This window comes from Triplophysa rosa, linkage group LG22 (genome assembly GCF_024868665.1).
Source record: "Triplophysa rosa linkage group LG22, Trosa_1v2, whole genome shotgun sequence".
Classification (NCBI taxonomy): domain Eukaryota; kingdom Metazoa; phylum Chordata; class Actinopteri; order Cypriniformes; family Nemacheilidae; genus Triplophysa; species Triplophysa rosa.
Window position 1 is genome coordinate 638,983 of NC_079911.1, and position 25,611 is coordinate 664,593.

General features: G+C 36.8%; 1 protein-coding gene across 2 annotated transcripts; it reads left to right on the forward strand.

Moving 5' to 3' along the window:
- The first annotated feature begins 860 nt into the window (after window positions 1–860).
- On the forward strand, window positions 861–24,683 carry LOC130545691 (uncharacterized). Of its 2 annotated transcripts, XM_057320365.1 has the most exons (11): window positions 861–1,252; window positions 1,826–1,883; window positions 9,762–9,843; window positions 10,062–10,284; window positions 15,655–15,905; window positions 16,018–21,398; window positions 21,723–21,900; window positions 22,320–22,537; window positions 23,061–23,333; window positions 23,501–23,607; window positions 23,916–24,683. In XM_057320365.1, exons 3-11 carry the CDS (start codon window positions 9,775–9,777, stop codon window positions 24,131–24,133), a joined length of 6,918 nt encoding a protein of 2,305 aa, XP_057176348.1. In that variant the 5' UTR covers window positions 861–1,252; window positions 1,826–1,883; window positions 9,762–9,774; the 3' UTR covers window positions 24,134–24,683. The 2 variants fall into 2 exon arrangements, with proteins under 2 accessions (XP_057176348.1, XP_057176347.1); XM_057320364.1 differs by lacking the exons at window positions 861–1,252; window positions 1,826–1,883 and adding an exon at window positions 5,160–5,237.
- Window positions 24,684–25,611: the final 928 nt, after the last annotated feature.

A 25,611-nucleotide genomic window follows, 5' to 3' on the forward strand; every position in this document is an offset into this window, starting at 1 on the left:
GGAGTGCTCATAAAACTACATTACCCACAAATCAACGGCGGCTGACGGTCATTCAGTCGGCACGGAGTAGCGACTACATTACCCACAAAAAACAAAAATGTACAAAATAAAACATTAAAAATATCGCTGTTATTTGACGCATTTTATTTTTACTTCTTTATTTTGAGTTTTTTCCGTTTTAAGAATTTATTATGACATTGAAGTAAAAAAGCTGTGCGAGAGATATGAAACTGTTTGTTTATTCATTTGAAAGATAAACAATTTGATATCTCTTGCTCATTATTTACTATAATTCTGTGACGAATACCATGAATTTAGAGATTGTACTAAACACTTTTATATATTTTTAATTGTTTTTGTTAAATTATAATTATTATATTATATTTTTCAAACATGTTACATTTACATAAAAAAAAGCATAATAATAAAATATCAAAGAACAAAACATTACACTTCAAGTGTTATCATTTCAGGGTAAAACCGGTGATGAAAAGAAAATCATAGCGAATAGGTTAAACACTTGTTTTTAAATTATTGAATGGACAAATGCAGGTATAATACCACATTGAAAATAGTAAAATTTAGCTGACTTTTTTATTATTGGTTGTGGGTTAAGAATACAGAAGTATGAAAGCTTCACAGCAGAGCTGAACTGTTCGTCTGATCACTGTGAGTCATATGCTGTGCGCAGCAATGTATCTACTAAATGTAACTATTTTCTCAGTTTCCCATTTCTCTCTTTATATAATAATATTCTGAACTTTTACAGTTGATTTGATACATTTATCTCAAACGGTGTCAGGGTTTACTGAATTTAAGCAGGTACTCTCATATTCAACGGCTCTGGCTGAAACTAAACGAAAGCGAAACTAAACACTCAAGGGACGGGAGGAAAAGAGAAGGTCGACGAAAACGTGATACCATCATCTGGCGTAGATTTGTTTTAAACCAAAGCGTGAAAACTAATGTAGTATGTTATAATTGTATCTGTTATTAGAGTGCTTTCAAATCGAGAACCGAAAATGAACGAATAAGATTGATTTCTTAAAGAATTATTCCAGTCAGTGTGTTTGTCTCAGCCGCCATTAACTGATACAGCGAACGAACGGTTTACAGAGACTGAGGAGAGTCTGACTGGTTCATTTGGCCTGTGTGTTTGATTGAAGGGTCTTCGGTCTTCATGGCAGATCGATCTTGAAGTCCCTGAAGTGTCTCTAGCCTTGAGGAAGTCACACATATCTAACATCTGGAGGTGAGACACTCTTCTGAAGAGAGCTTTTGTGTTGTATTTATTGTTTCTGCTGTGGTTCTATGATGATTTTATCTTATGAATTTCATATTGGGCAATAAAGTCTAATAATACTGTATTTATGGGACTGTTTGTAGTAATTCCTGTGTTGGGTTATTTGGCCTAGTCTAGTTGATGTCATGTGACGCAGTTTTTCATTACTGAAGGATGGCTTTGTTTTGTAATTTGTTTAAAAAAGAATTGCCCAGGGACTGCAGATTAAAGTCATTGCCGGTCCATTGTCCCTGTTAAATATATAAAGAGTTTGGTTGCAAAATGAGAACTCCGTTTTTAAAATGTTGCTAATATTTTGTTTTTTTAATGTGCATTCCAATTAATTTTAATCAAACTGCAGTTGGTTTGTTTTGATTTAAGATAATAATAAAAACATGATAACATAATAAAAAACGTATATATACATTATGTTCCACCCCAATATTGTTAACTGAAAAGAATTTCACTGTTTGTTATATGTGACAGTCTGATATATGCAAAAGAATAATGGATTGAGCTGTTATTGTTCTTTAATATCCGCAGCAATGGCCTCCTCTATTCATCAAGGCCGGCGCAACAGCATGGACATACCTCCTGAAATGTAAGAGAACATTGACATGTGCACCAATAATGTGATTATATTCAATTTGTGATAAGATGTTTACATGACACCAGCAAACCTCTTCACTCCCATTTACTTGCAGTTTTCATGTAATTTGCATAATCCGCTAAGAAGTGTGGAGAATTTAATCACAGTTATACAAATGATGAACTCAGATCCAGTGGGCATGTTATTGGGCACTTTTTAAATCTTTTTACATCAAAAGCAAAACACATTCTATAGACGTATAGACAAATATTTGGCACAATGTTGAACATATGCCACTGTCATGGATTTGTCTACACCGCACCACTTTATTTTCTCTGAATGAAGTTGGAAGAGAGACTGTGCAGTGAGTTGTGTTGACAGATTAGCGATTCAGATTGGAGGAAAAAATCAGACCGTCACAGAGTTTATTCATGAAGTTGTGTTTAGCACGGTATCCATGTACGTCAGAGCACATGCACACTTTGGTCCGAGCGCTAGTAATGTGATTAAGGTGTAGACATGTCTGTTTATTGTGATTCAAATCGGTGCACACCACATAGTTTAATGTGAGGATGGTTACGACTCTTATGAGCTTAAAGGTGCTGTCAGGAAATATTAGCAACCAACCGGCTCACTCCCCAGCTCACCTCCCTTTAGAAGCCCTACGGTGGCTGACAAAAGCACCAAGATGTCGTCTCTATAGGAATATTTATGTTGAAGCAATATTTATAAAAATATCTCTTGAACTTGTGTACACATGTGTAGCATAATGTATCAATATAAACTCGAGACATCAACTAAAATGGTCATTATTGCCTTTCTTTTCTCTAGAGCTGATCTTATTCATCTCAAAGATGAATTTATTCAGCTTTATGAGAGAGATCATCCTGAACTCCAGCAGTGCATCCAGAGACTACATGATATCATGAGACAATTTGAAAAAGATTTCAGAGGTTCAACTGAAGGCTCAAGAAATGCAGGAGTGGTGGGAATAGCTGGAGGGAGTTCTGTGCTTGCAGGAATAATAGGATTGGCTTTAACGCCAGTGACTGGCGGGTTATCTTTAGTGGTTGCTGGTGTTGCTGGTGTTGCTGCTGCGGGAGGAGTAGGGACGGTCACAGCTGCTGCATTTCAAAGTAACAACTGCAGCTCTACGAGAGACAAACAAATGACAAAATTAAGACAAGACATTGAAGCTGAACTGAAGACGTTTCAGGATAAAATCAACCCTATGGCTGAGAAGATCAAAGACCTTCATGAGCGTACTGAGAAAGTAATGAGAGACCTTGAAAAACTACAGCAAGACGCCGGTGATTTAAGTTTATATTCACCCAGCCAGAAACACACCATACGGTTAAAAGACCTGAGAGAATTGACAGCGCAGATGTCTGATACTATGCGTTTGATTGCAAACATAGTAGCAATTTTTGGTGGTGTTAACCTTTTGCTTGACGTGATTTCAGTTATAGAAAATAACAGGGCTCTCGATGAGATGGACAAACTAGCAAAAAAATCCATAGATGAAAAAGTAGATGAAAGTGAGATGAAGTCAAAGGCTGGGAAATTCATTGTAGGAATGCGTAAACAAATTCAACAGTTGCAAACTATCACTGACGAACTTACGAAAACAAAAGACAAAATGGAAGATTTTTAGGACACAAACCTGACAAACAAAATGATATGAGCAGCTGAAACACAAGTTTGATCTCCTGACAGACACGAGCCCAACTACTGATCAACATGACATTGAATGATTTGATCATGTCATTGTCCTACAGGGTTTAATATCTGTATTAGCAACAGTTATAACCATCATTTTATAAAGTTACTGTACGCAGGATCATCAAAATGTATATAGGAGATCACTTATAGCAGGGGTGGTGAACATCAGTCCTGCAGAGATCCCAGCTGAACACGCTCATGAAGGTCTGAAGAGTTCCTAGAAAACTACACGCTGAGTTTTCCTCAGGGTTGGAGCTGAACTCTGCAGGACTGTGACTCTCCAAGACGTTCACCGCCCCTCACTGACGGATTAAAGGATTTTTAACATGCAGTAATTCAAATGTTAGAGAATGTATTGGTTTGTATCGTTAGTCAAAATCAACAAAACATGTTTGTGTATGTATATAGTCATTTATACTCTTCACTTCTTCTGTATGTTATCAAATACAGCATGTTTGTAATGTAAAACTACATTTAGAAAGCAAACAGCGGCTTTACATTCAGAGAGTTCTGCACAGGAGATTCACAACTTAAATTCGACAAACATTTAAAAAAGCTTTCAAAATGAATTTCAATTGTTCTAAACTTATTAGACATTTCATTAGAGCAGAGGCAGCTCATCTTTTTATGCACAGAATGATTCTTTCCCGCATCTCATGTTGTATCACAGTTTGGACCCAAGCTAGTGATTCTTTATTTAATAACATTGATATGCTGTATAATCAGGCTCTAAAATAATGGCTAAAAAGCCAAATCGATGGCATCACTGTCATATTTTAAAGAAATGGCATATGCTTAGTTTTATACATTTTAAAAATCTGTCATATGTAAAATACATGTTTAAATGTTTGGATAATAAGGCCTCTTCTTATGTAAGTTAGTAGGTAGGAATACAACGGGTGGAAATTGTAGGATGTCCTCAGAAGTTCACAAGGTCAAAGAGCATTTTCTGTAAAGGGTTCTCAACTCTGGAATATGTTGCCAAACGAGTTCAAAGCTATACGTGATACATGGTTTTCATTTTTACATGAAGTCTTTTACATTGATAGTCGAGCGTTGGTCCAAAATAAACCAGACCTGTACACATATTCAAATTTTAAATGCGGTCTTTAGTCATTTATGTCATCAGGATTGGAAGTATTCATACAATTAGGGCTTGCTTTTGCTTTTTATATGCTTTTATTGGTTTGATTTGTTACATTAGCTTCTTAATAAGACAATTATATTGGATTCTCTTTTTTAGAAAATTATTTCTAGCGCTTGCTATAATCTCTATGTGCAATCAATTTTTCTTTTTTAGTTTATTGTCTTGTCCCTATTCAGATAAACGTATAAATAAAATAAAAATGAAATCAATGATTCTTTTCTCTTTGAAATGGGTCAAGATTACCCATCCAAAGTGAATCAGACACAAGAGTGAACAGTTTACTTGAGCTATAAGGTGATCATCGCAAAGGTTACAAATGTTTGTCCATCGACCTGTGTGCAGTAAACTCAAGCGCTTATTAAAGTTTCTATTTTGAGTCAAATGTGTCTGTCTGTTTTGTTGTTGATGTGCATTATGTCTATTTTGTGAGATCAGGTTGGATCCTTCACAGCATACGCAATCTCAAGATTCATGCTGGTATTCTTTTCTCTTATAATGTAAGTACTGGGTTTCAAAATATTGAATATCTCTAGTCTAAGTAAAGTGAAGTAACACAAACTGTAAAAACGATGACATTCTGATGACAATGTGGATTAAAAACTGTGACATAAACTGAAGTTCTTAAATCACAGCGGCACCATTCAATTTAGTTTACTCAACAGCATTTTTATTAGAATCAGAAATAGAATACTTTATTGTCATTGTACACAAGATACAACGAAAGTGCAGAGCTTCTGCATAAGGTGCATGGTACATAATAGACAGAAAGAGACGAAAAAGAAATATACATGATACAGAGAGATATACAATTACAATATTAATACTAAGACAAAGGAATAGAGAAAATTAATTGGAGAAAATTGCTTGTGTACAAAAATAAGTAAATTATAAAGTAAATAACAGCTTGTTAAAATGATTATTGCACTGATATGAGGTCAACTTCTGTTTGTAAGTAAAGCTATTTCACAGTAATACAAATATTACACAGTCCATTGAAGGAGTGGGGGTGTAAAAACTTGACAGTAAAAGTGAAGATATTGCTGTAGAATATAATCACTTAAGGAATAAAGATATGGAAAAAACATTTCACTAAGAGAGAGAGATTGCAGAAATAAGTCTGATTCACATATAATCCACATACTGCACGAGGTCAGATGGAGGGGTCAGTGCATGTCAGTGCATATGAGAATCCAGTGCATGTGTGTGCTTAGTACTTGTTTAGGTCAATCAACATGTCAGTGGTATCAAAATGAAGTCCTTGTGTCATTGTTCACAAACAACACAGTCAAAATGTTTAGTCATACTGTCAATATAAGAAGAGTACACTTATAATATTTCCTGAGGTAGATTCATGATTTGAATGCGCAAGACTGCACATTTTTTGGGATGACATATTTCACTTTCTACAGTATGAAGTTACACATTACTGTATGTGCCATACTGACTGTAAGAAGACACTTCACACTTGTAGGCCTACTGTTCGTCTGTCAACACATTACACGACAAAGTAACTGTGAGAGACAAGACTAGACTAGTTCAAAGCACAAAGGTTAAAAAAAACCTATTACATGTAAATGTATGAAAGAGCCCTCAGGTGGAACTGTACATGTAGTGTGGTGCAGTGAAGAATCACAGGGAGTCAGAACTAGCATGCAGGAAACAAACAGCAACTAGACCTGACAACAAACGATGGTAGAAGGTGAGTTTCAATAGAGTCTGGGGTGATGGCTGCATGTGCGGGTGTTATCAGTGGGTGGAGAGAGAGAGGGAGCCTGGTAAATATCTTACCATTGCAGTGTAGTAATAAAAAGAGGAATATTGGGTACCATTATAAAAATTACATATTCATAATCATATTTTATTGTAAATTAAAAAATAAATCTAAAAAACTTCCATTTCATTGGAAAGCTCCAAGAATGTCCTTCTTATAAATAATGATGAAATTTATTAATTTGTCATTTGTATGCAGTAAACCATTGGAGCCTATATGCCACCTAGTGGCAGTTGTTGGTGTTACGATTCAAATTATCCCAGAAACCTCACTTTTTGTGATATCAGCTAGAAATTTGAAACAAAACTTGATTAGAAGTATGTCTTTAATGTTCTGGCGTTTTTTTGATGATCATTTTTTTTAAGATGTTTTAGTAAAACAAAACATTGTTTATTTATTTTATTATTTTTAATACACAATTCAACTGCTATAATTATTATTTTTGTATTTCATTTTTCAACTTCAGACACTTTTACAATAAAGTATAGAATCTCTTCTTTAAAACAAGACCAAGATTAGGTCTCTAGACCAAAGCATTCCAGAGTTACACTAATTTAAAAGTTGAAATCACTTTTAAGCTCCACGCTCAAAAAAGTGAGTACCTAACTTAATGTGGTGATTATATTTACTTCATACATTAAGATTGATAACATCACTTTACAAGTTCCTCTTGGCTTGGGTAAATGGGTGCAGACATGGAGTTTGTGCTTTATGGGTGATTTTTGTGGATTTGTGGTATTTAGTAATCAATAAATACATTGATATACACTATTTATAGAACACACCGATATAAGGTAGCCCCGGAAGAACGATCTGCAAATGGTTTGCATTTGTGTTTGGATTGTCACAGTTTTTACATGCACAAATAGAAAACGCAATTGCAAATACAGTTTGCAATTACTTTTTTTAAATTTCCGCATACGTTTTCTGTTTAGACATCCTATAAATAGTAACACTTAAACATCTAAATATGCCTAATTTACATTTTAATCATTTAATTGACCAATTCTGCCATATTTTTCCTGAATACATTACCTCAGGAAACTTTAAGCGGGAATGTCCAACTAGTCCTGACTAATCGCTTAAACTGCAAGCAAGGGCTTATAATACAAAAGTAAAATGTAAGCATATTCATTTCAAGTAATCAATTTGACATATTTTTAACTAAAACAAGTTATTACTTGCAGGATTTAGGCCTACCTGAAGCAACAACCTGACCGGATTCAGCCATGAGATAGCTCATTAGATATGCATACAGGCCAGCTGTCATTGGCTTAGACTTGCTGCTTGTCAGTTCCTGGTCCCGCCCAGTTTCCATGGTAACTTTTCTCCGCTCCAGTGTGTGACACACATTCAGCGCGCAACGCACACCCATTAATACACGTCAAGCTGGGATTAATACATAAACTTAACAATTTAAAATATTATAAATTATTATTAAATTGCAAATTAATAGCCTTTTTATTAAAAAAAATGTATATACATATACTAAAATTTGCCTGTTAAATAATTTAGCCAGTATTCCATCGATGCCTTTGACTGTATTTATAAAAATGTCCTGTAAGCTTAGAAGAACACTATCATTTTGCCACTGTTGTACCAACAGAGGTCCAACAGCGGCAAGCCGCTGGTGGCGTGCCACCCAAAAAAAGCTGGCAGACCGACAGCATTTTTACATTGATCGGCTTATCGACAGTGTGCCGACGGTGGTCATACTGCGTTAAGCCGCTGAATCTATGCCGCCCAAAAACCGCCGGTGGACCGCCAGGTCATTGTTTGCTGGGTAGTTTGATCATATTTACAAAAGACAGATACAGATGTACAATTATTTTAGAAAAAAGTCAAGCTCCAGAAGGCGTGCAGCACGAGCAAACAAAACATCATCACACTATCCCTGCATAACTGTTGATTCACTATAAGTTTGTGTTTTTCCATTATGTACATACGCACCGATTGCCAACAAAACATACGACATATGAGTTCACTTACAACGTGCAGTTCATGTCCAGCATCTTTTAGCGCTGGGACCGCTCCATCTATCAGTTTCAAACGATCTCCAAATCCAGCGTCATATCCATCGTTTATATAACATTCATCACCGAAATGCAGTGAGCAAACAAACACAACTAAACTTCCATCACCCAGTGAACCGCATTGATGGGCGTGCTCTTTCTCACGCTGGCTGGTTGACGCGAGGATGTGCTCTTTCTCTCGCTGCTGGTTAACGCATAGCCGTGCTCTTTTCCTCGCTCTCGCTGGACGTGTGGGCGTGCTTTTCCAGGTGAATTGTCAGTAACGCTTTAGATTACAGCCCGCAATGTACCGCATAATTAAATAGAATTTACAGCGTAACTAATTGTAACAATAATGTACCTCTACAGTACATATCTGTAGGTAAAGGGGAATAACATGCAAAGTTTGGGGAATAAAGAAATTAAAAAATATATTTATACTGTAAATATTTTAAAATGTTAATATAAAGTGGTATGCATAACCTGCAATTTTATAAACAATTTTAGCGTGAACATACACAACATTTTTGCAATCACAATGTACCCATGAACAATCTACTGTGGATATTAATTAAGTACGTGGTTCCTATTTTATTATTGTAGCAAACATGAAATAAGGGGAAATGATGTGTTCAGTTTTTGGTCAAGTAAAACAGCACGAATGAAGCATCTATCTAAAGCAGAAAATTTCCATTATGCATCTGTAAAACAGATATCACAGTACAGTGACAGTTCTTGTAGTTTTTTTTATCAAAACCAAAGAAAATGATGCGAGCACATTCATGTTGTAAAAAAGTAAGCTTACATTCTTATTAAAAGTAAAAACAAAGAATTATTATATACATCATATATATTCCATATGCGTAGCAAGTTTTCATAAAATACAGCAAATACACAGCAAATAATATACTGTGAATGCTTAAGTGATACTTAGGCTATGTAATGTGGTCAGCAGTTATAAATCGGGGTATTTTATAACGACTTAGAACTTGGCTGAACCAATCACAATCAATGACCAGAACTGACCATTTTATAATAGATTATATACACACAAGGTGCAGCTAAAACTCATTGTCTAATTGCTGGGATCATAGGTACTGTTGTAATGTATTTCTAAGGGTTATCTAGCCTTTGCAGTCCTTTAATTGGCAGGTTGTAATTTAATGCTTTTTAATCTACCTTGTGTCACTATTAAATAGTTAAAATACTGACCAGTTTTTAATGTTTTAATGTTACAGAATATCCTAAATAATGGGTGCCCAGGTTTCCGTTGTGAATCAAACTCCTTATAACTGGCGCTTTGCCACCCAGGACAGAGGGGTAAGAACTTTTGGTGCATTCACTACACAAGATTAATTATGCAATTCCATATTATTAAGCCTGTCAATAGTTTTTATTTCATGGTTAACATGTCATCTGCTTGCTATTTAATAACAGAAAGCATGACATATTATCTCATAACAACGTCAGACTGTTATTTGTGTTTTATTTATACACTGGTTTTACAATGGAAATTGATGTATAATTCTACTCTTCAGTATACACGCATCGATCCTGGCTGCACAACAACCTATACGGAAGTGAAATTAATCCATCGCTACATCTACATCAGATATGAAGATAACACATGGGATAGCTTTAACTATGAGTTCAACACCTTTAAAGGTGACACCTCCTTTATCTTAAGGGAAACCTACGACCGTTCCCAGATTCAGTTGGACTGCACCTCTGAGGGTATCGTTCATTACTGTCCCAACTACAGTAAGTTCCTGCAAAGTTCAGCACTACATTATGCAGCCAAAAGTATACAGTATGTGTCCCATTACCCCTATATAATATTACATGTTGTTAAACATCCAGCTCCAGACTTATATCCCCTTTGCTATTATTGAAAGCTCCACTCTTTTGGAAAAGTTTTTTCTATTAGATTCCAGAGCGTGGCTCTGGGAATTGGTGTTCATTTTTTACAAGGCCATTATTCAGGTCAGGCATGTTGAGTGACAAGGGCTACAGTACTGTATGTGTTCTTTTTTGGTTTTTGAAAATAATACGTTTTATTTTAGCTTTTATTAGTTTTAGTTCAGCCATGAGAACTCTCTGAATGCGTTTTAGCATTTAAATTATAAGAATAGAATATACAGTATATAGGCTTCGTTTTTGCGGACTAGATCTTCTACGCTGCTGTTGATGCTGCTGTAATTACCGTTGCTGCTGCATGCATGAGGTAAGGCTTTTGCCTGATCAGGGATCTGTAATATCTTTAGCATTGGGTATAATATAATGTTCAATGACCCCTTTCTCAGAATGGAGTTTGGCTCTTAGGAGTGATCATTATTGCTCCCATCCTGATAAGAGTGGGGAATGTAGGTTTTGGATTAAAGCTGACATGACATGACTAGATTAATGCAGTCAATCAAAGGCTTTGCACTCCATGGAATTAACCCTTTTACTGTCACTGTTCCAATAGTGGAACACCTAGGTTTACTTCAGTTTTCACAACTAAAATCTTATCTAATCATGACAAACTACAGTATATATCATTGGAAAGGTCTAAGACTCTAGAATACATATTTGACCAGTGTTTTACAAAAATAAATTATGTAGGAGTAGTAATTTATTCATTTATAACAAGAGTGAGCATAAAAACTATTAAAAGCTGCTAAATGTCACCGTTTCAGTGGAACACTGAAGTTATGCAATATAATTCCATTTAAATCCTGACAAACTATATATCATTGGAAAGATCTAAGAATGTAGATTTTATATTTCAGAATTGTTTTGCAATAGAAATCACTTCGTAAAAGCTTGAGTAAAAAAAATCTCAAATGTCACTGGGCCCATTGGGTACCATTATAAAAATTACATATTCATAATCATATTTTATTGTAAATTAAAAAATAAATCTAAAAAACTTCCATTTCATTGGAAAGCTCCAAGAATGTCCTTCTTATAAATAATGATGAAATTTATTAATTTGTCATTTGTATGCAGTAAACCATTGGAGCCTATATGCCACCTAGTGGCAGTTGTTGGTGTTACGATTCAAATTATCCCAGAAACCTCATTTTTTGTGATATCAGCTTGAAATTTGAAACAAAACTTGATTAGAAGTATGTCTTTAATGTTCTGGCGTTTTTTTGATGATCATTTTTTTAAGATGTTTTAGTAAAACAAAACATTGTTTATTTATTTTTTTATTATTTTTAATACACAATTCAACTGCTATAATTATTATTTTTGTATTTCATTTTTCAACTTCAGACACTTTTACAATAAAGTATAGAATCTCTTCTTTAAAACAAGACCAATATTAGGTCTCTAGACCAAAGCATTCCAGAGTTACACTAATTTAAAAGTTGAAATCACTTTTAAGCTCCACGCTCAAAAAAGTGAGTACCTAACTTAATGTGGTGATTATATTTACTTCATACATTAAAATTGATAACATCACTTTACAAGTTCCTCTTGGCTTGGGTAAATGGGTGCAGACATGGAGTTTGTGCTTTATGGGTGATTTTTGTGGATTTGTGGTATTTAGTAATCAATAAATACATTGATATACACTATTTATAGAACACACCGATATAAGGTAGCCCCGGAAGAACGATCTGCAAATGGTTTGCATTTGTGTTTGGATTGTCACAGTTTTTACATGCACAAATAGAAAACGCAATTGCAAATACAGTTTGCAATTACTTTTTTTAAATTTCCACAAAATCCCCCCATTTTACCATACCTCTAGCTGAATATACTTTGTTTTCTGTTGTACATACACATTATACATATAAATATTATAAACATATGCAAAAACATAAAATGAATGACAAATATTATCTTTATGATAATATATACCAGGAGTTGGCAGTAATCTTCAGGATAAATTATAAAACAAAACAAAACTCAGTCCATTAAATGGCACCACAGGCAGCAGAAATCCGCGGGGAGAAGACTCGACCCGTCGTAGACTCAAAGAGAGGACTTGACCCACCAGGGGAGAACTTGACCCACAAGGGGAGAGCTTGACCCATAAGGGGAGAAAAATACACGGGGAGAGGACTCGACCCGTCGAGGACTCGTACAGAGAGGTGAAGACCCACTGGGGGAGAGGTGCCTGGGTGTCGACAGCTGGGAGGTCCGGGATGCCAACGAGCAATACTGGGCACAGAAAAGAGTTCACAGAGACAGGCAAGGCACTGGAGTCGAGAGCAAGAGAATAATCTAAAAGGATCACTATACTATGGCAGTCAGCACTGGCAATAACAGGCAACGTTCTGACACAAGACGAGAGAACGAGGGGGATTAAATAGGAAACCCAAGATACGGGAATTGCTACATGTGTGAGAGTGATGAGATAATGAGGGACCGGGACACGGGGGCGAGTGACGCAGACACCGAGCACATGGCAAGCTGTCAAAACAACATGCCTTGTGCTCGACAGAACAAAACACACACACCTACACCAGACACAAAGCCCTGACATAATCGGGATCACGACACAGATGTTGCCTATCCCTGATATATACACAAATACACAATAAATTCTAGACCAGTGGATCTCAACCTTTTCATGGTCACACCATGGTTAATATAAATTAAATTAACACATGCTGGGTTGTTTCAACCTAAAATGTTGGTTTGTTTTAACCCAATATTTGGTCGAATATAAACCATTTGCTGTGTTAATTTAACCCAATTGTTGGGTTTGTCCATTTTTGACCCAATGTTGGGTTGAAATTACCCAGCATTCTTTCAGAGTGTACTGTATACATTGAGGATAGAATAAGATAATGTGTAAAATATGTTAGATATATTTTTTCTATATACAATAAATACGGAATTTATGCCATATTTGAATAGATGAATAAAGAAGCAGAAAATATCTGTATATGACAGATTGATATCTAGAGAGATGGATGTCGACAGCTGGGGGGTCCGGGACGCCAACGAGCACTGCTGGGCATAAAAGAGAGCTCACAGAGAAAGACTATGGCACTGGAGTCGATAGCAAGTGTTGGACTTTTAAGGCAGTCCTGCATGTTCAAAAATTTGAAGAGACAATTTGCTCAAAAGTAATATGAGGTTTTATTATCAGATGTAAAAAGATAGTAACAAAGCTTTGGGTTGCCAGTAAATCACCACTCCATCCGAAAAGCCAACCACCACAAGCGTACAAATCAACAATATTTATATGTATGTATCGTCGTTCTTCTTCTCCGGTGATAACCAATCATTGTACGCCACGATCCTTTACTCCTCCTTTGTCTTGGGTACTATCTCTCTAGCAACCAATCATTAGGTACCACGTCCATCTGACTCCATTTCACCAACTTGTTCCTGTAACCCAACTTATCATGCAGAACAACATCTTGTGCAACCTATGATTACATCAACTGTAGGGTGTGTTCCCCAGAGATAGCTTTCTTTGTTAATTCAAACCTTACAGAGTAATTTTCAGTAAAGACATCAATGTCACAATGCTTTAATTATGCAGCATTGTTCCTTTATCCTATGGTTCAATAAAACACGTCAACACTTATTGATTATATTGATAATTAAATCATACTTCTAACTGAATGATATTTCCACACAAGAGAGTAATCCAATACTGAGACAAGGTATACTAAGACTAGGAATGCTAAGACTTGGAAGAACAGTAACTAGAAACACTAGACTGTGGCAGTCAGAACTGGCTATAACATGCAACGGTCTGACACAAGACAAGAGAACGAGAGAGATTAAATAGGAAATCTAAAATACGGGAAGCAGCTACAGGTGTGAGAAAAATATGATAATAAGGGCCCTAAGATACGGAGAGCAGCTACAGGAGTGAGAGTGATGAGATAATGAGAAACCGGTGAGAGGGGAAAGCCTGACTGGGAGACATGGGGGTGGGGCGAGTGACAGACACCGAGCACATGGCAAACTGTCAAAACAACATACCATGTGCTCGACAGAACAAAACACACACACCCACACCAGGCACAAAGCCGCGACGTGACCAGGATCATGACAGAGATCAGATTATAAATGTGACAACCCTGCTTAAAAACAACAACAATAGAAACCATACAGAAATTCTAATGGTTTGCAATAAAATAATATTATGAACCATTAGCTTTTTCCATTAAAACAATTACAAAATTGTAGTGTGTTTCCATAAAAAATTGTAGTGTGAGGTGATGTCGCTGATACGTCACCCACCGAGGTTATTTAAGCCAATTTTGGGCGTGTTTGGCACACGTGCTTCACAACCGGACGAATAAAGAATGTTCCCATAGCGTTTTGAAACACAGCATCGAGAGTAGCTTTTGATTGGGAACAGATCGTTACATCCGCTTGTCAGAAAAACTGTTAACAGCAGTATTAACTAACAGCTATATTTATGGATTTTTAAATTAATCAGATAAACTAGCTAGCTGTTTCAATTTTTTGGTGTTTTATTGTATTTTAATATTAAAATATCTGTGATGTAAAGAACAATAACATCTTTTATATATCAATTCTGTGATGGGCTTCGATTCTGATCATATTTGGTAGCTCATTTCCAAACATTTTTAGTAAAACAAGGTGTTTATGTAATGAAGCACATAGAAAAGACTTAAACTGGATGTGATGAGACCTGTTTACCGGTTTCTGCATGTAACATTTGTCATAAAGGCTATTATACTAATATTAACTTAATTTAATCATACAGAATCACAATGCCAACAGACATGTGATTTTGCCTAAATATCGTCAGTCCTATTCTATTCCAGGAATGATTATATCTGTATTTAACTTTTTAACACTGCTGTCATAACCAGTCAGACTATTTCTAGTTAAAATATCACACAGGCATGAAAACACTGACACATCAAAGTCATCTTTATTAGTTTACTAATCAAAAGTGTATTTATTTTAGTCTGTAACTCCTGTGTTTCTCTCTTTAAGCATTAGTGCATCCAATATTACCACATTTTCTTTAGGCTAAACAACAGCAAACTCATCTACACTGTTCATACTGCTAGTAGAGAAATACATCTTATTTCTCTCTTTGTTGTTTTAAACAGTTTTTCTGCTTAGGTTTCTACGAGGTTTGTTAAGTTCTCTATAGTGAAAGTCAGTGCATTGTCTGATGGTGTCTTTAAACAGAGAAAATTGAAGAAGATGAAAAACGGAGACAGCAAGAAGAGGAGGCAAGACGTCTTGAACGTTTGGAACGTGAGCATAGGATTCAACAGGAGCTGGAGAGAGAAAGTGAATCGTCCAGACAAAAGCTTTCTCGAGCAACTGAGCGCCTCCGTGAAAAACAGAGCTTTAGAGGTCACGAGCAACATCATGAACGCACACAAGCTCTCCATCAGCAAATAGAAGATGATGCTGGTGCGATCGAGAGGGACGAGGTATGATTTAAATTCAGATTGGCTTAAATAACACCATACTGTATATACAGAATGTTACAAAATATTGCTTTACTGAGACCACCATTTTTATTTTGCAAATGTATTTATGTAGGTTATTGATGTTGAAGAAAAATTCAAAGAGCTTTTGTTAAAGTATCAGATCACAGAAGACAAAGACATACAGAAGAATCAGATTTGGGATAGGATTAAGACACTCCAGAATGAATTTACAGTTCTATATTGTAAAGAAAACAACCTGTCATTATGGTCTCAGTTCACATTTGATCGTGCTATAGGATACAATGAACTGTCTCTTACTGAGCAGCTCACAGTTCTTGAGGCATCTCTACAGTTCATTCTGCACAACAGCACTGAAGATGCTAAAGATGATGGAGATCAGCCGCTCGGCTGGGAGAAGAAGTACAACTTTCATTTGGGCTTGGTAGAGCAGCTTTATGCCACCAACCCAACTTTAGCCGAACACATTTTATTAAATGTACTTGACATGGTTTCAGAGCTTTCACCACAAAGTAAAAAATGTTTAGGTCAAATGTTGTTCAACAGAATCTGGACACCAACAGAAATAATGCTCTTCATTTGCAATAGTCTGGCTATAAAATGCGATCAACTCGATTCAGTTCTTCACACAGCACGAACCTACCACCTGAACTGCATCCTCGTTCTCTCTGCTCTTAGGAATGAAAACCCCTTAATGTTTCTTCAAGAACAAATAAAAAATGACAAGGAAAAAGATGCTGATACAATTGTGAATGAACTTCGTGAAGCAAACTGCCCAGAGAAAGTCTTGGTGGTGTTGAAAGATGTGCTTAGATACATAGAGTCTGAACTACCAAAATATGAATTGGTGGACCTTACCAAGGAAGAAATCAACGACTTGAAAAACAAGATAAAATCTCTTAATCTTGTAAACCCAGATATCAACATTTTAAAAGATGTATCAATTGGAATGTCAAAAGCAGTGCAAGACTGCTCAACAATCACAAAAGACAACACTAAGATTCAAGGCTTTTTTCCAAGACGTACACAACTAGCATCATTGCTTTTGCTCCTCCTGGCACAGCTGACAGAAAATAAAGGATGTCTTCTAGAGATTGGCACAGGTGAGGGCAAGTCCTGTATTTTAGCCATGTTTGCAACAATTCTGGCCATTCGAGGAATAAAAGTGGACATTGTGACAAGTTCTCCAGTTCTCGCCCAACGAGATCAAGAGGAGTGGAAGAAATTTTTTGAAATGTTTGGTATTACCTCATCTGTAGTACCTCCACGCTACCCAAGCGCCCACTCACAAGAGGAACGAGATGAATGCCTTAAAGATGCTTATAGACAACAAATAGTTTATGGCACAGTAGGGGTCTTTGCAGCAGACATACTTAAGCAGGAATTTGAGAAGAGGAAGACTCGTGATACACGGCAGTTTGAGCTTGTCATAGTCGATGAAGTAGACTACATGACTTTGGACAATGGAGTTCAAGTGACATTCTTGTCCCATGAATCTGGTGGATTTAGGCATGTGGAGCAAGTGCTTTCCAACATATGGGCCATGATTTCTAGTTGTCAGCCAATAGAAATGTTTGAAACAGGGGAGATAAAATGGGCGACAAGAATACAGTACTTTCATAAAGCTGTAACAGCAGCTGTTATGGGACAGGAGACAACCGACAGCTTTTCAGCAAATGAGATCTTGTTGCCTGGAGTGACTTTAGGATTCTACACCCAGGAGAATATTGACATGATTAATCAAGCAAAGAGCAAGAAAGAAAATGAAGGTGAGGATGCAATGTCTAAAGCATTAGCTGAAATCATGAAGAACCTTGGAGTTTTACAACAGTTTGATCTTCTGAGTATATTTGAGGAGGTCTTGGAGTACAGTGCAGTGTTTAAGTGCTATTCTCTAGAGAACAAGAAAGCAACACGTTTTGAAGCTCGGGAGAAACAAGGCGACATTAATGTTGAAATGCTGCTGCTGGAAGGAGGACTGGCATGCGAAATCATGTCTGAGAAATCACTCATTGATGCAACTGTAAGCACAATAAAATCGTCCATCAAGTACTCAAATAACGTCAAAACAGACAAAGAATCCAACAACTTCATTGTCGTCCCTTTTTTCTTGAAAAACTATGTTGAGAATCAGTTGCCAGCTTTTGTGGAGAATGCACTAAAGACTGTTCAGATGTCACAGGGTCGAGAATATATACTCGACACCTCACCAGCCGCTGAAAGAGACGTTGTTGCCAGTAATGACAAGCACATGTATAACGCGATAGTTCCAGTGGACTTCAAAGCAAGCGGTGTGTTGGAGAAAAACAAGAAATGGGGTAATGGTCTGCAGCAGTTTTTGGAGTTAAAGCACCAACTTGCAATTTCACAGATATCAAACGTGACAAACTACATGTCAAATGTCCATTTTTTCCAAAGGTACCTCAGTGGGAGTGGTATATTTGGTGTTTCTGGTACATTAGGAGGTAAAGCAGATCATGATTTTCTGGCAAGACATTATGAAGCAAAGAGCTGCAATGTACCTGAACATCGCCAAAAAAGAATGGTGGAGCTTCCAGTCATCCAGGTGAAAGGTGGGAACCACCAATGGATCCAGACTATTTGCGAAACTACATGGGAAGTAGCAGAGAGAGGACAAGTTGTCTTGGTGATTTGTGAAGATGTTAAAACAGCAGATGAACTACATGGGAAAATGCAAGATGGAGGTAAATTTAAAGCAGAACAGATCACTCTGTACACAATCAGTGAGAAGCACAATATTGAAAGAGAGAAATTCTGTGGAGGCAGAATCATAATTGCAACAAATCTCGGAGGACGAGGAACGGACATAAAAGTGGATGAAAGTGTGAACAAGTGTGGTGGTCTTTTTGTTCTTCTTACTCACTTTCCACACAACCGAAGAGTCGAGAAACAAATATTTGGCCGTACGTCTCGAAAAGGAAATCCCGGGATGGTCCAGATGGTTGTGAACTGTGATCACCTCGCACCAGCTTACCAAGGTCAGTCTGTGGAAATCATGCGTCAGCTGAGAGAGCATTATGAAATTAAACGAATCCAGGACATGGAAAGTGATGAGCTGGTTGAAATAAAACTGAAGGAAGATCTCTTCTCCACATTTTGTAGATTGCTGAAAGACTTTGATAGGCATTACACACCAGAAGAAAAACTGAATCCCATGCGAATGCAGCTTGAGAAAATTCCTGATTGCTTTAAACATCATCAGTCTAAGTTTGATTATCAGCCTGCCATCAATGCTTTGAAAGAATCTTGGGCCTTGTGGTTGACCCTACATGAGGATCACATCAATAGGCATGATGACTTCAGTCAACTCGAAGCAGACCTTATCAAGACAATGAAAGGAACGAGTGAAAAGCTGCTGCTAGGAGAGTCTGATAATTTCTACGATCACGTCAGACAGGCAATTGCAAGAACTGATCTACACTGCCGAAACAAATCCAGCAATTCTAATGGAGCTGACACCTATTGGCAAAAAGTTGAGACCTATGACAAACACTACAAAACTGTATCACTCTATAACCAGGCGTACATCACCATCAACCTCGGCAAAGGTAACTATAAAGAAGATGCCAGGAAACTGCTGGAAGATGCAAAGAAATCCATTGACGTCTACATCTCAGAAGTCTCAAACACAATGGTCTCATGTAACTTATCAGTCACTGGTAACAAAGATCAGAGCACAGAGAACAACAACTTTCAGAGTCAAATGGAGGCCAGAATGAACATCTTTAAATCTTGGATGACGTACATTGATAATGCCGTGCTTAAACTTAAAGAGCTGGAGAAAAGCAACAGCGATGCCATTACAGAGGACTGTTCGGTCTACATGCTGTCTGAAGAAAAGAACTTCATCATCAGTAATGAGTTAATATCACTGTACGACTACGGCCTCGGAGTTGTGTTTGAGGTGAAAAAGAAGCCCAAGTTTTGCATTGACGCTTTGATATGTTTCATAATCGGCATGGTTCAAGTTCTCGCTGGAGTTCTTATTTGTGCTTTTACGGTTGGAACAGCCAGTCAGTTTGGAATGGGTCTGATTTCAGAAGGAGTGTCTGACATGATCAGTGGAATAGAGGGCATGATGAAGGGAACATTCGATTGGGTGTCATGGGCGATATCTAAGAGCATCAGCATCGGGCTCTCGTTGCTAACAGCTGGCTTTAGCATTATCAAGAAAGCAGTTACTTCTGTGTGTACAGTGACAAAGAGTCTCCTTAATGGTACAAAGTCATTCTCTGCTGTTGCGTCTGAATTCATCAAATCAGGAAAGGCAGCATTTACTTCATTGAAAGGAAGCGTTCAGTCTGGTTTACAATCCGTCAGTAAGGATTTGTTTAAGTCTGCCATGAAAAACATGACTACTTCTACAGCTCTCAGAGAGAACTTCAAATATGCGACCAAATATGCAGTTCAGGAAATCTCGAAACAGTCTGTGATCTCTGCCATAAACTACGGAATTGATATAGCAGGTCAGGAAGTCTTTAAGCTAATTTTACACAACAGTTTTAAGAATGTTGTTGCTTCGTCAGTGAAGCAGAACAGTAAACTGGATCAGACTCTCATCGAGTTCATCAGCTCAGGTGTTCCAAAAGCTGCCTTGAAAAAAGAGAATTTCAAGATTGACTCAAAATATGAAAAGCAAATGAAAGAATCAGTTGATATGCTTTGTGAAGAAATAATTCCTCAGCTTGTACTGGACTGTACCAAAACACGAGATGTTATCACCAACCTCTGTAAAGTGTGTGACATAGTGACAAATGAAGTAAAACAGTCTGGTTTGCTCACAGCAGCAAAGGTGGCTCTGAAAGTAGCAGAGTACTCTACACGTCTCAGTGAAATATTGAGTGCCATACCAACAAAGAAGATAATAGACAAGGAATTTGTTCCTCAATTACTGGAGAGCATCAATGAGCTTCAGACAGAAATGACAAAGTATGACCAAGATGGACGACATGATTTAGATGATGTAAAACGCCTTAAAGGAGAACTTCTACAGAAAATCGTTCAGAAGGTTTCTGAGCAATTCATCAGCTCCTGTTCTGAACATATAAGTTCTTTAATTACCAGCAGCTTTAAGAGTCAGTTTAACATTGCTACAGGACAGGCATTGGACAAAGTGATGCGCAGAAATAAAACTCAACGTTTCTTTGATGACCAGAGAGAAAGACACAACAATAAATCTGCAAGCCACAAAGAAGTGAAACAGCTGTCTGATGAGGACAAGACAAAACTAAAGCAGTTTACAGAAGATATTTGCAAAGCTGATCAGCCCACTTCAGCCCTCGATGTGTACGTGCTCACAAAAAGTAACCTGCTGAATGGAAAAGGAATTTGTCTTACTATCGTTGATCAAAAAGGTAAACAACTGACTGAAGAACGTCAAATGGGAACCAACAAATCAGCAGGCGAAATAAAACTGAGATTAACCAAGTCTGCAAAAGACCAACATTCACCACAGTAAGACATAGATACACTATCACCCGGTTTCACAGACACCGCTTAGCTTAAGCAAGGACTATGCCTCAGTTGAATTAAGATATTTATGTCGCTTTTATAAAAATTCCTTAGAATACATTACTGGTGTGCATCTCGAGACAAATCAATGTCACTTATATATTTCTGGGCAAGTTATATTCAGTTAAGACAGGGCAAACATTCATTTTAGTCTGGGACTAGCCTTAAGCCTTGTCTGTGAAACCAGGCCTATATGTATAGAAATACATTTCAGTGTTTGTGCTTATAAACTTTGTGTATTGAATATAGTTACCTTTTTAAAAACAGAGCTGGATCACAGCTGTACAGCGGCCATTTTGATATTGTACAGGATGACGGGAAGATAATCAAAGTCAACTCTGATGATCAGAATGCTCTTTATCATGCTGTAGTACAAGCAACTGGCAGCAAGACAGAAGATCCAAAGAAGGAAGCGTTGATGCTACGTGAGAAGGTGAAAAATGAGGTATGTTTAATTTATGGATTTCATCATGTCTAAGGCACAACCTGAGTAAAAAGACAGATTTTAGTTGTAGATCTGCTCAGACATGCTTTTCCTGTTGTCACTTATGTTATAGCAGCTACACAGTCCTACACAGTTGAGGAGAGACCCCCCTCATAAGATTGTAAAGCGCTTTGGGTGTACAGCAATACACAATAAAGCGCTATATAAATGCCTCATTCATTAATTTTACATCTTTCATATAATATTAGAAAAAAGTAATACAACTTGTCACTGTACTTTCACAAGCATGTTTAAGATACTGTAAGCGCTATAGAATTGGCTGAATGAAAATCCCATTACGTCTACAGTGTTTCTTAAGTCACTTGCACACGTGATAAGGGATGATTGTATTTATTCTCACACTCATCAATTCTCTTTAGATCCAGACAAACCTTGAATTGTACAAACCTCAACTTATTCTCAAGAGAGAAAATGACTTTTCTCACATAAACCCCAAGAAATACAGCCTAACTGAAAGAAGTAAAAAGGAGGCGAAAACTCCACTGCTGGAATATTTTCAGAGTGTTAAATTCATCAAAAGTGATGAACGTATCCTCATCAAAATGTACCATCTTGGATTTGTTGGCGAATATAAAAGGTAAAAAATGTGATTGCTGTCTGTTATTTATTCACAACATCACTGTGTATGCTTCCACAATAAAGACAAAAAACCTAATTTTTACTGATAACAATAAACAAATATAAATGAAACATTTAAAAAGAGCAAGAGCATACGTAACTGTACAGCATCCGCAGCTAGAGGAAGATTAAATGCTCACCTGGGGCCTCATTTATAAAGCTTTTTGCAATTTGAGTGCTTAACTCCATTAATAAGAGTGGAAATATGTATATAGAAGCGAAAACATCATTAAAATCATTCTGTTTACTTCAGTACTCACACCAGTAAAGGAGTGTGTTTGCATTGTCTAACATGTCTGTACACTGCACACTTATTTACTCCATGTTTATTTTTTATAAATTCTGATATGTGCATGGAAAATTTGCTTACACATTTTTCTATGCCTATTTTGTGCCCTTGAGCTCTATACAAGTGTACTAGTTTGACTTAATGGTAAATTTATTCTAATAAATTGTCACTAATTATCATTCTCTCTGGACAGTGTTGTTAGTACTCGGAGGTTGAGTATAAACATCACTGGGACACTCAACACCAGCCATATTCCACCAAAAGACTCCTTTAGACTAGCGCAGACGTTCGTTGAAGAATCAAAGTCAGCGAGCGAGTTTAAAACTAAAAACACGGAGCTTTATAAACTGATCAGCAGCGTAAAGACTGACAATAATGGACAGACCCTGATTGCAATGGAGGTTCTGGGACAAGATCACAGACAAGCTTTAACTACAGGTCCAACCAGCCGTTCACAGATGGCCAGGTAACATTCACACTTACAAACTCCTGCAAACAATTATACAGAATACCGAACAGTACAGGAATCTAGAGAATATACTTTGAGGTACAGCATCATAAATGCTACACTGTGGATTATTTATTTTTTAAAAGAAAAGGCTACATTTGCCATTAGCATTTCTTTTTTTAAAGGAAACTTCTGGCAGACACCATGATTAGTGGAGATGCGGAGCTTCTGCTGAAACGCTCCATGATTTTACATCACCCGCTTTCCTCACAGAAGCTCAGATCGGCTCTAGGTAAGACACTCAAAGGTGTTCATTCTCAAAAAAAGCATGATTTCCCCTTCAACAGATATTGTAATTCTACTGTATGTACAATTATACAGTAGAATAAAATAGCAACATTACAGAAGTCAATTCAACATGATGAACAAAATTAGAGGAAGACAAAACATGACAATACAACATGAGGATAAGACAAAACAATGGAACATGAAATGATAATTACTGTACAACAAAAGATAATGAACACAAAGTATAACAAACTGATAGTCTTAGTGAGCTGTCCTTTCTGCATTTAATTATATTATTGCGTGTAATTCCAGGTGATAGCATTCTGTCTCAGTGTCCTGTTTTGTCTAATGATGGTATCAGAGGCTACTACAAAGCAGGATACAGAAACCTGGTGTCAGAGTACAGCCGCATGGGAATCCTGGATCAGAACCAGCGTGAGCGTCTGGAAAAGTGGGTGTCTCAGGATCAGCACGAGGACACAAACACTGCGGAGTATGGAGAAGTTCTGAAGGAACTAAAAAAAAATTAAAATAAATGTGAATATGGTGATTAACATGATGGCTATAGGAAGTTATTGTCCTCTGCCACTGAAATTATATTCACTGCAAAAAAGCACAAAAAAACATTCTACTATGTAACAATATCTTGATCTATTGATCTTGTTTTTGGTAATTTGAATCATTTAATGACACTTCACATTCAAAGCTGACGTAATGTCGCAATAGGTCACGAGATACACGAGAGCCAATGCCATCAAAATCACAGCTGATGTATCATTTTGTCTGGTGGTAATTTTAAATGTGTTTCACCCTGAAGCTTCACCAGATGTGAAGATTCACTGCGGATGGTGCTCGTTTTAGTGTCTTTTCATCATAAAAATTGATTGTTTGACCTTGGTACACTTGGAATATGTGACTGTTTTACATTTACATTTAGTCATTTAGCAGACGCTTTTATCCAAAGCGACTTACAGAGAGTTCAGGGAGCAATAGAGCAATATGTCATACAGGAGCAATAATAGGTGCTAATACAAAGTTACTAGTTTCCACAAAAGCCAGAACAATACCTGTTGAGAGAAAGAGAGAGGGTTACTTTTTTTTATTTGTCTGTCAAGTATTCACTGAAGAGATGGGTTTTAAGTAGTTTTTTGAATGTTGTGAGAGATGTGGTTGACCGGACTGAGTTGGGAAGAATGTTCTACCAGGAAGGAGTTGTGAAGGAGAATGAGCGTTGTCATTCTTGTCATGTTGCCCCTGGTTTTGTATGCTTTGTTTTATCTCATATAATAAATAAATGGGTAACCTTACACGTTATGTAAATACAGTCAATCCTGATGGTTTAAGTTGAAAATCACACTCCAATATGCGTCATTATTGCAAAATTATCATATTGTTGAGGAAAGGGACAAACAACTTTTCTAGTTGTTTGGGTTGCAGGGCAGGTTGCATTATATACATTTCTAAAATCCCAAAACTTTTTTTTCACAGAAGACTGATGTATACATAACACCTCTATAGTGTAGAACAAAGACATGCCCATTCTTTATGCTTCTGTCTTAATACAGTTCATTTTTGTGAAAATATTACCCAAAACTGTGTGCTGAATTTATAATCAAATAATTTTACATAATCAGTAAAATTGTTGGAGTTTTGAGAAGAAACAACACAAATATTTTATAATTTTTTTTTTATATAAATAAAATGTTTTTACAGATCTACATGACGATGAAAATGCCTTTTTACCTGACCTGTAACTGATTCCATTTTATGAAAGTTTCCTAATAAATGTTTCTATTTCATTTCTGTCTCTATCCTATTTCTTAAACATAGATTTTTACCCATTATAACCTATAAAAAACAACAATTAACTATCAATTTTAGATAGAATTTTGAAAAATGTTGTATTCTCACACACACACGCACACACACACGCATGCACGCACAGCACGCACACACACACGCACGCACGTTTGGGATACGACCTCGAGACTTTAAATCTGCCTAGATA

Excerpts from the sequence above, each read along its gene's own strand:
- LOC130545691 (XM_057320365.1), top strand. The coding sequence starts at position 9,775 with ATGGGTGCCCAGGTTTCCGTTGTGAATCAAACTCCTTATAACTGGCGC. Across the intron at positions 10,285-15,654 it reads TCATTACTGTCCCAACTACA|AGAAAATTGAAGAAGATGAA; the intron begins GTAAGTTCCTGC and ends GTCTTTAAACAG. Across the intron at positions 21,901-22,319 it reads GTGAGAAGGTGAAAAATGAG|ATCCAGACAAACCTTGAATT; the intron begins GTATGTTTAATT and ends AATTCTCTTTAG.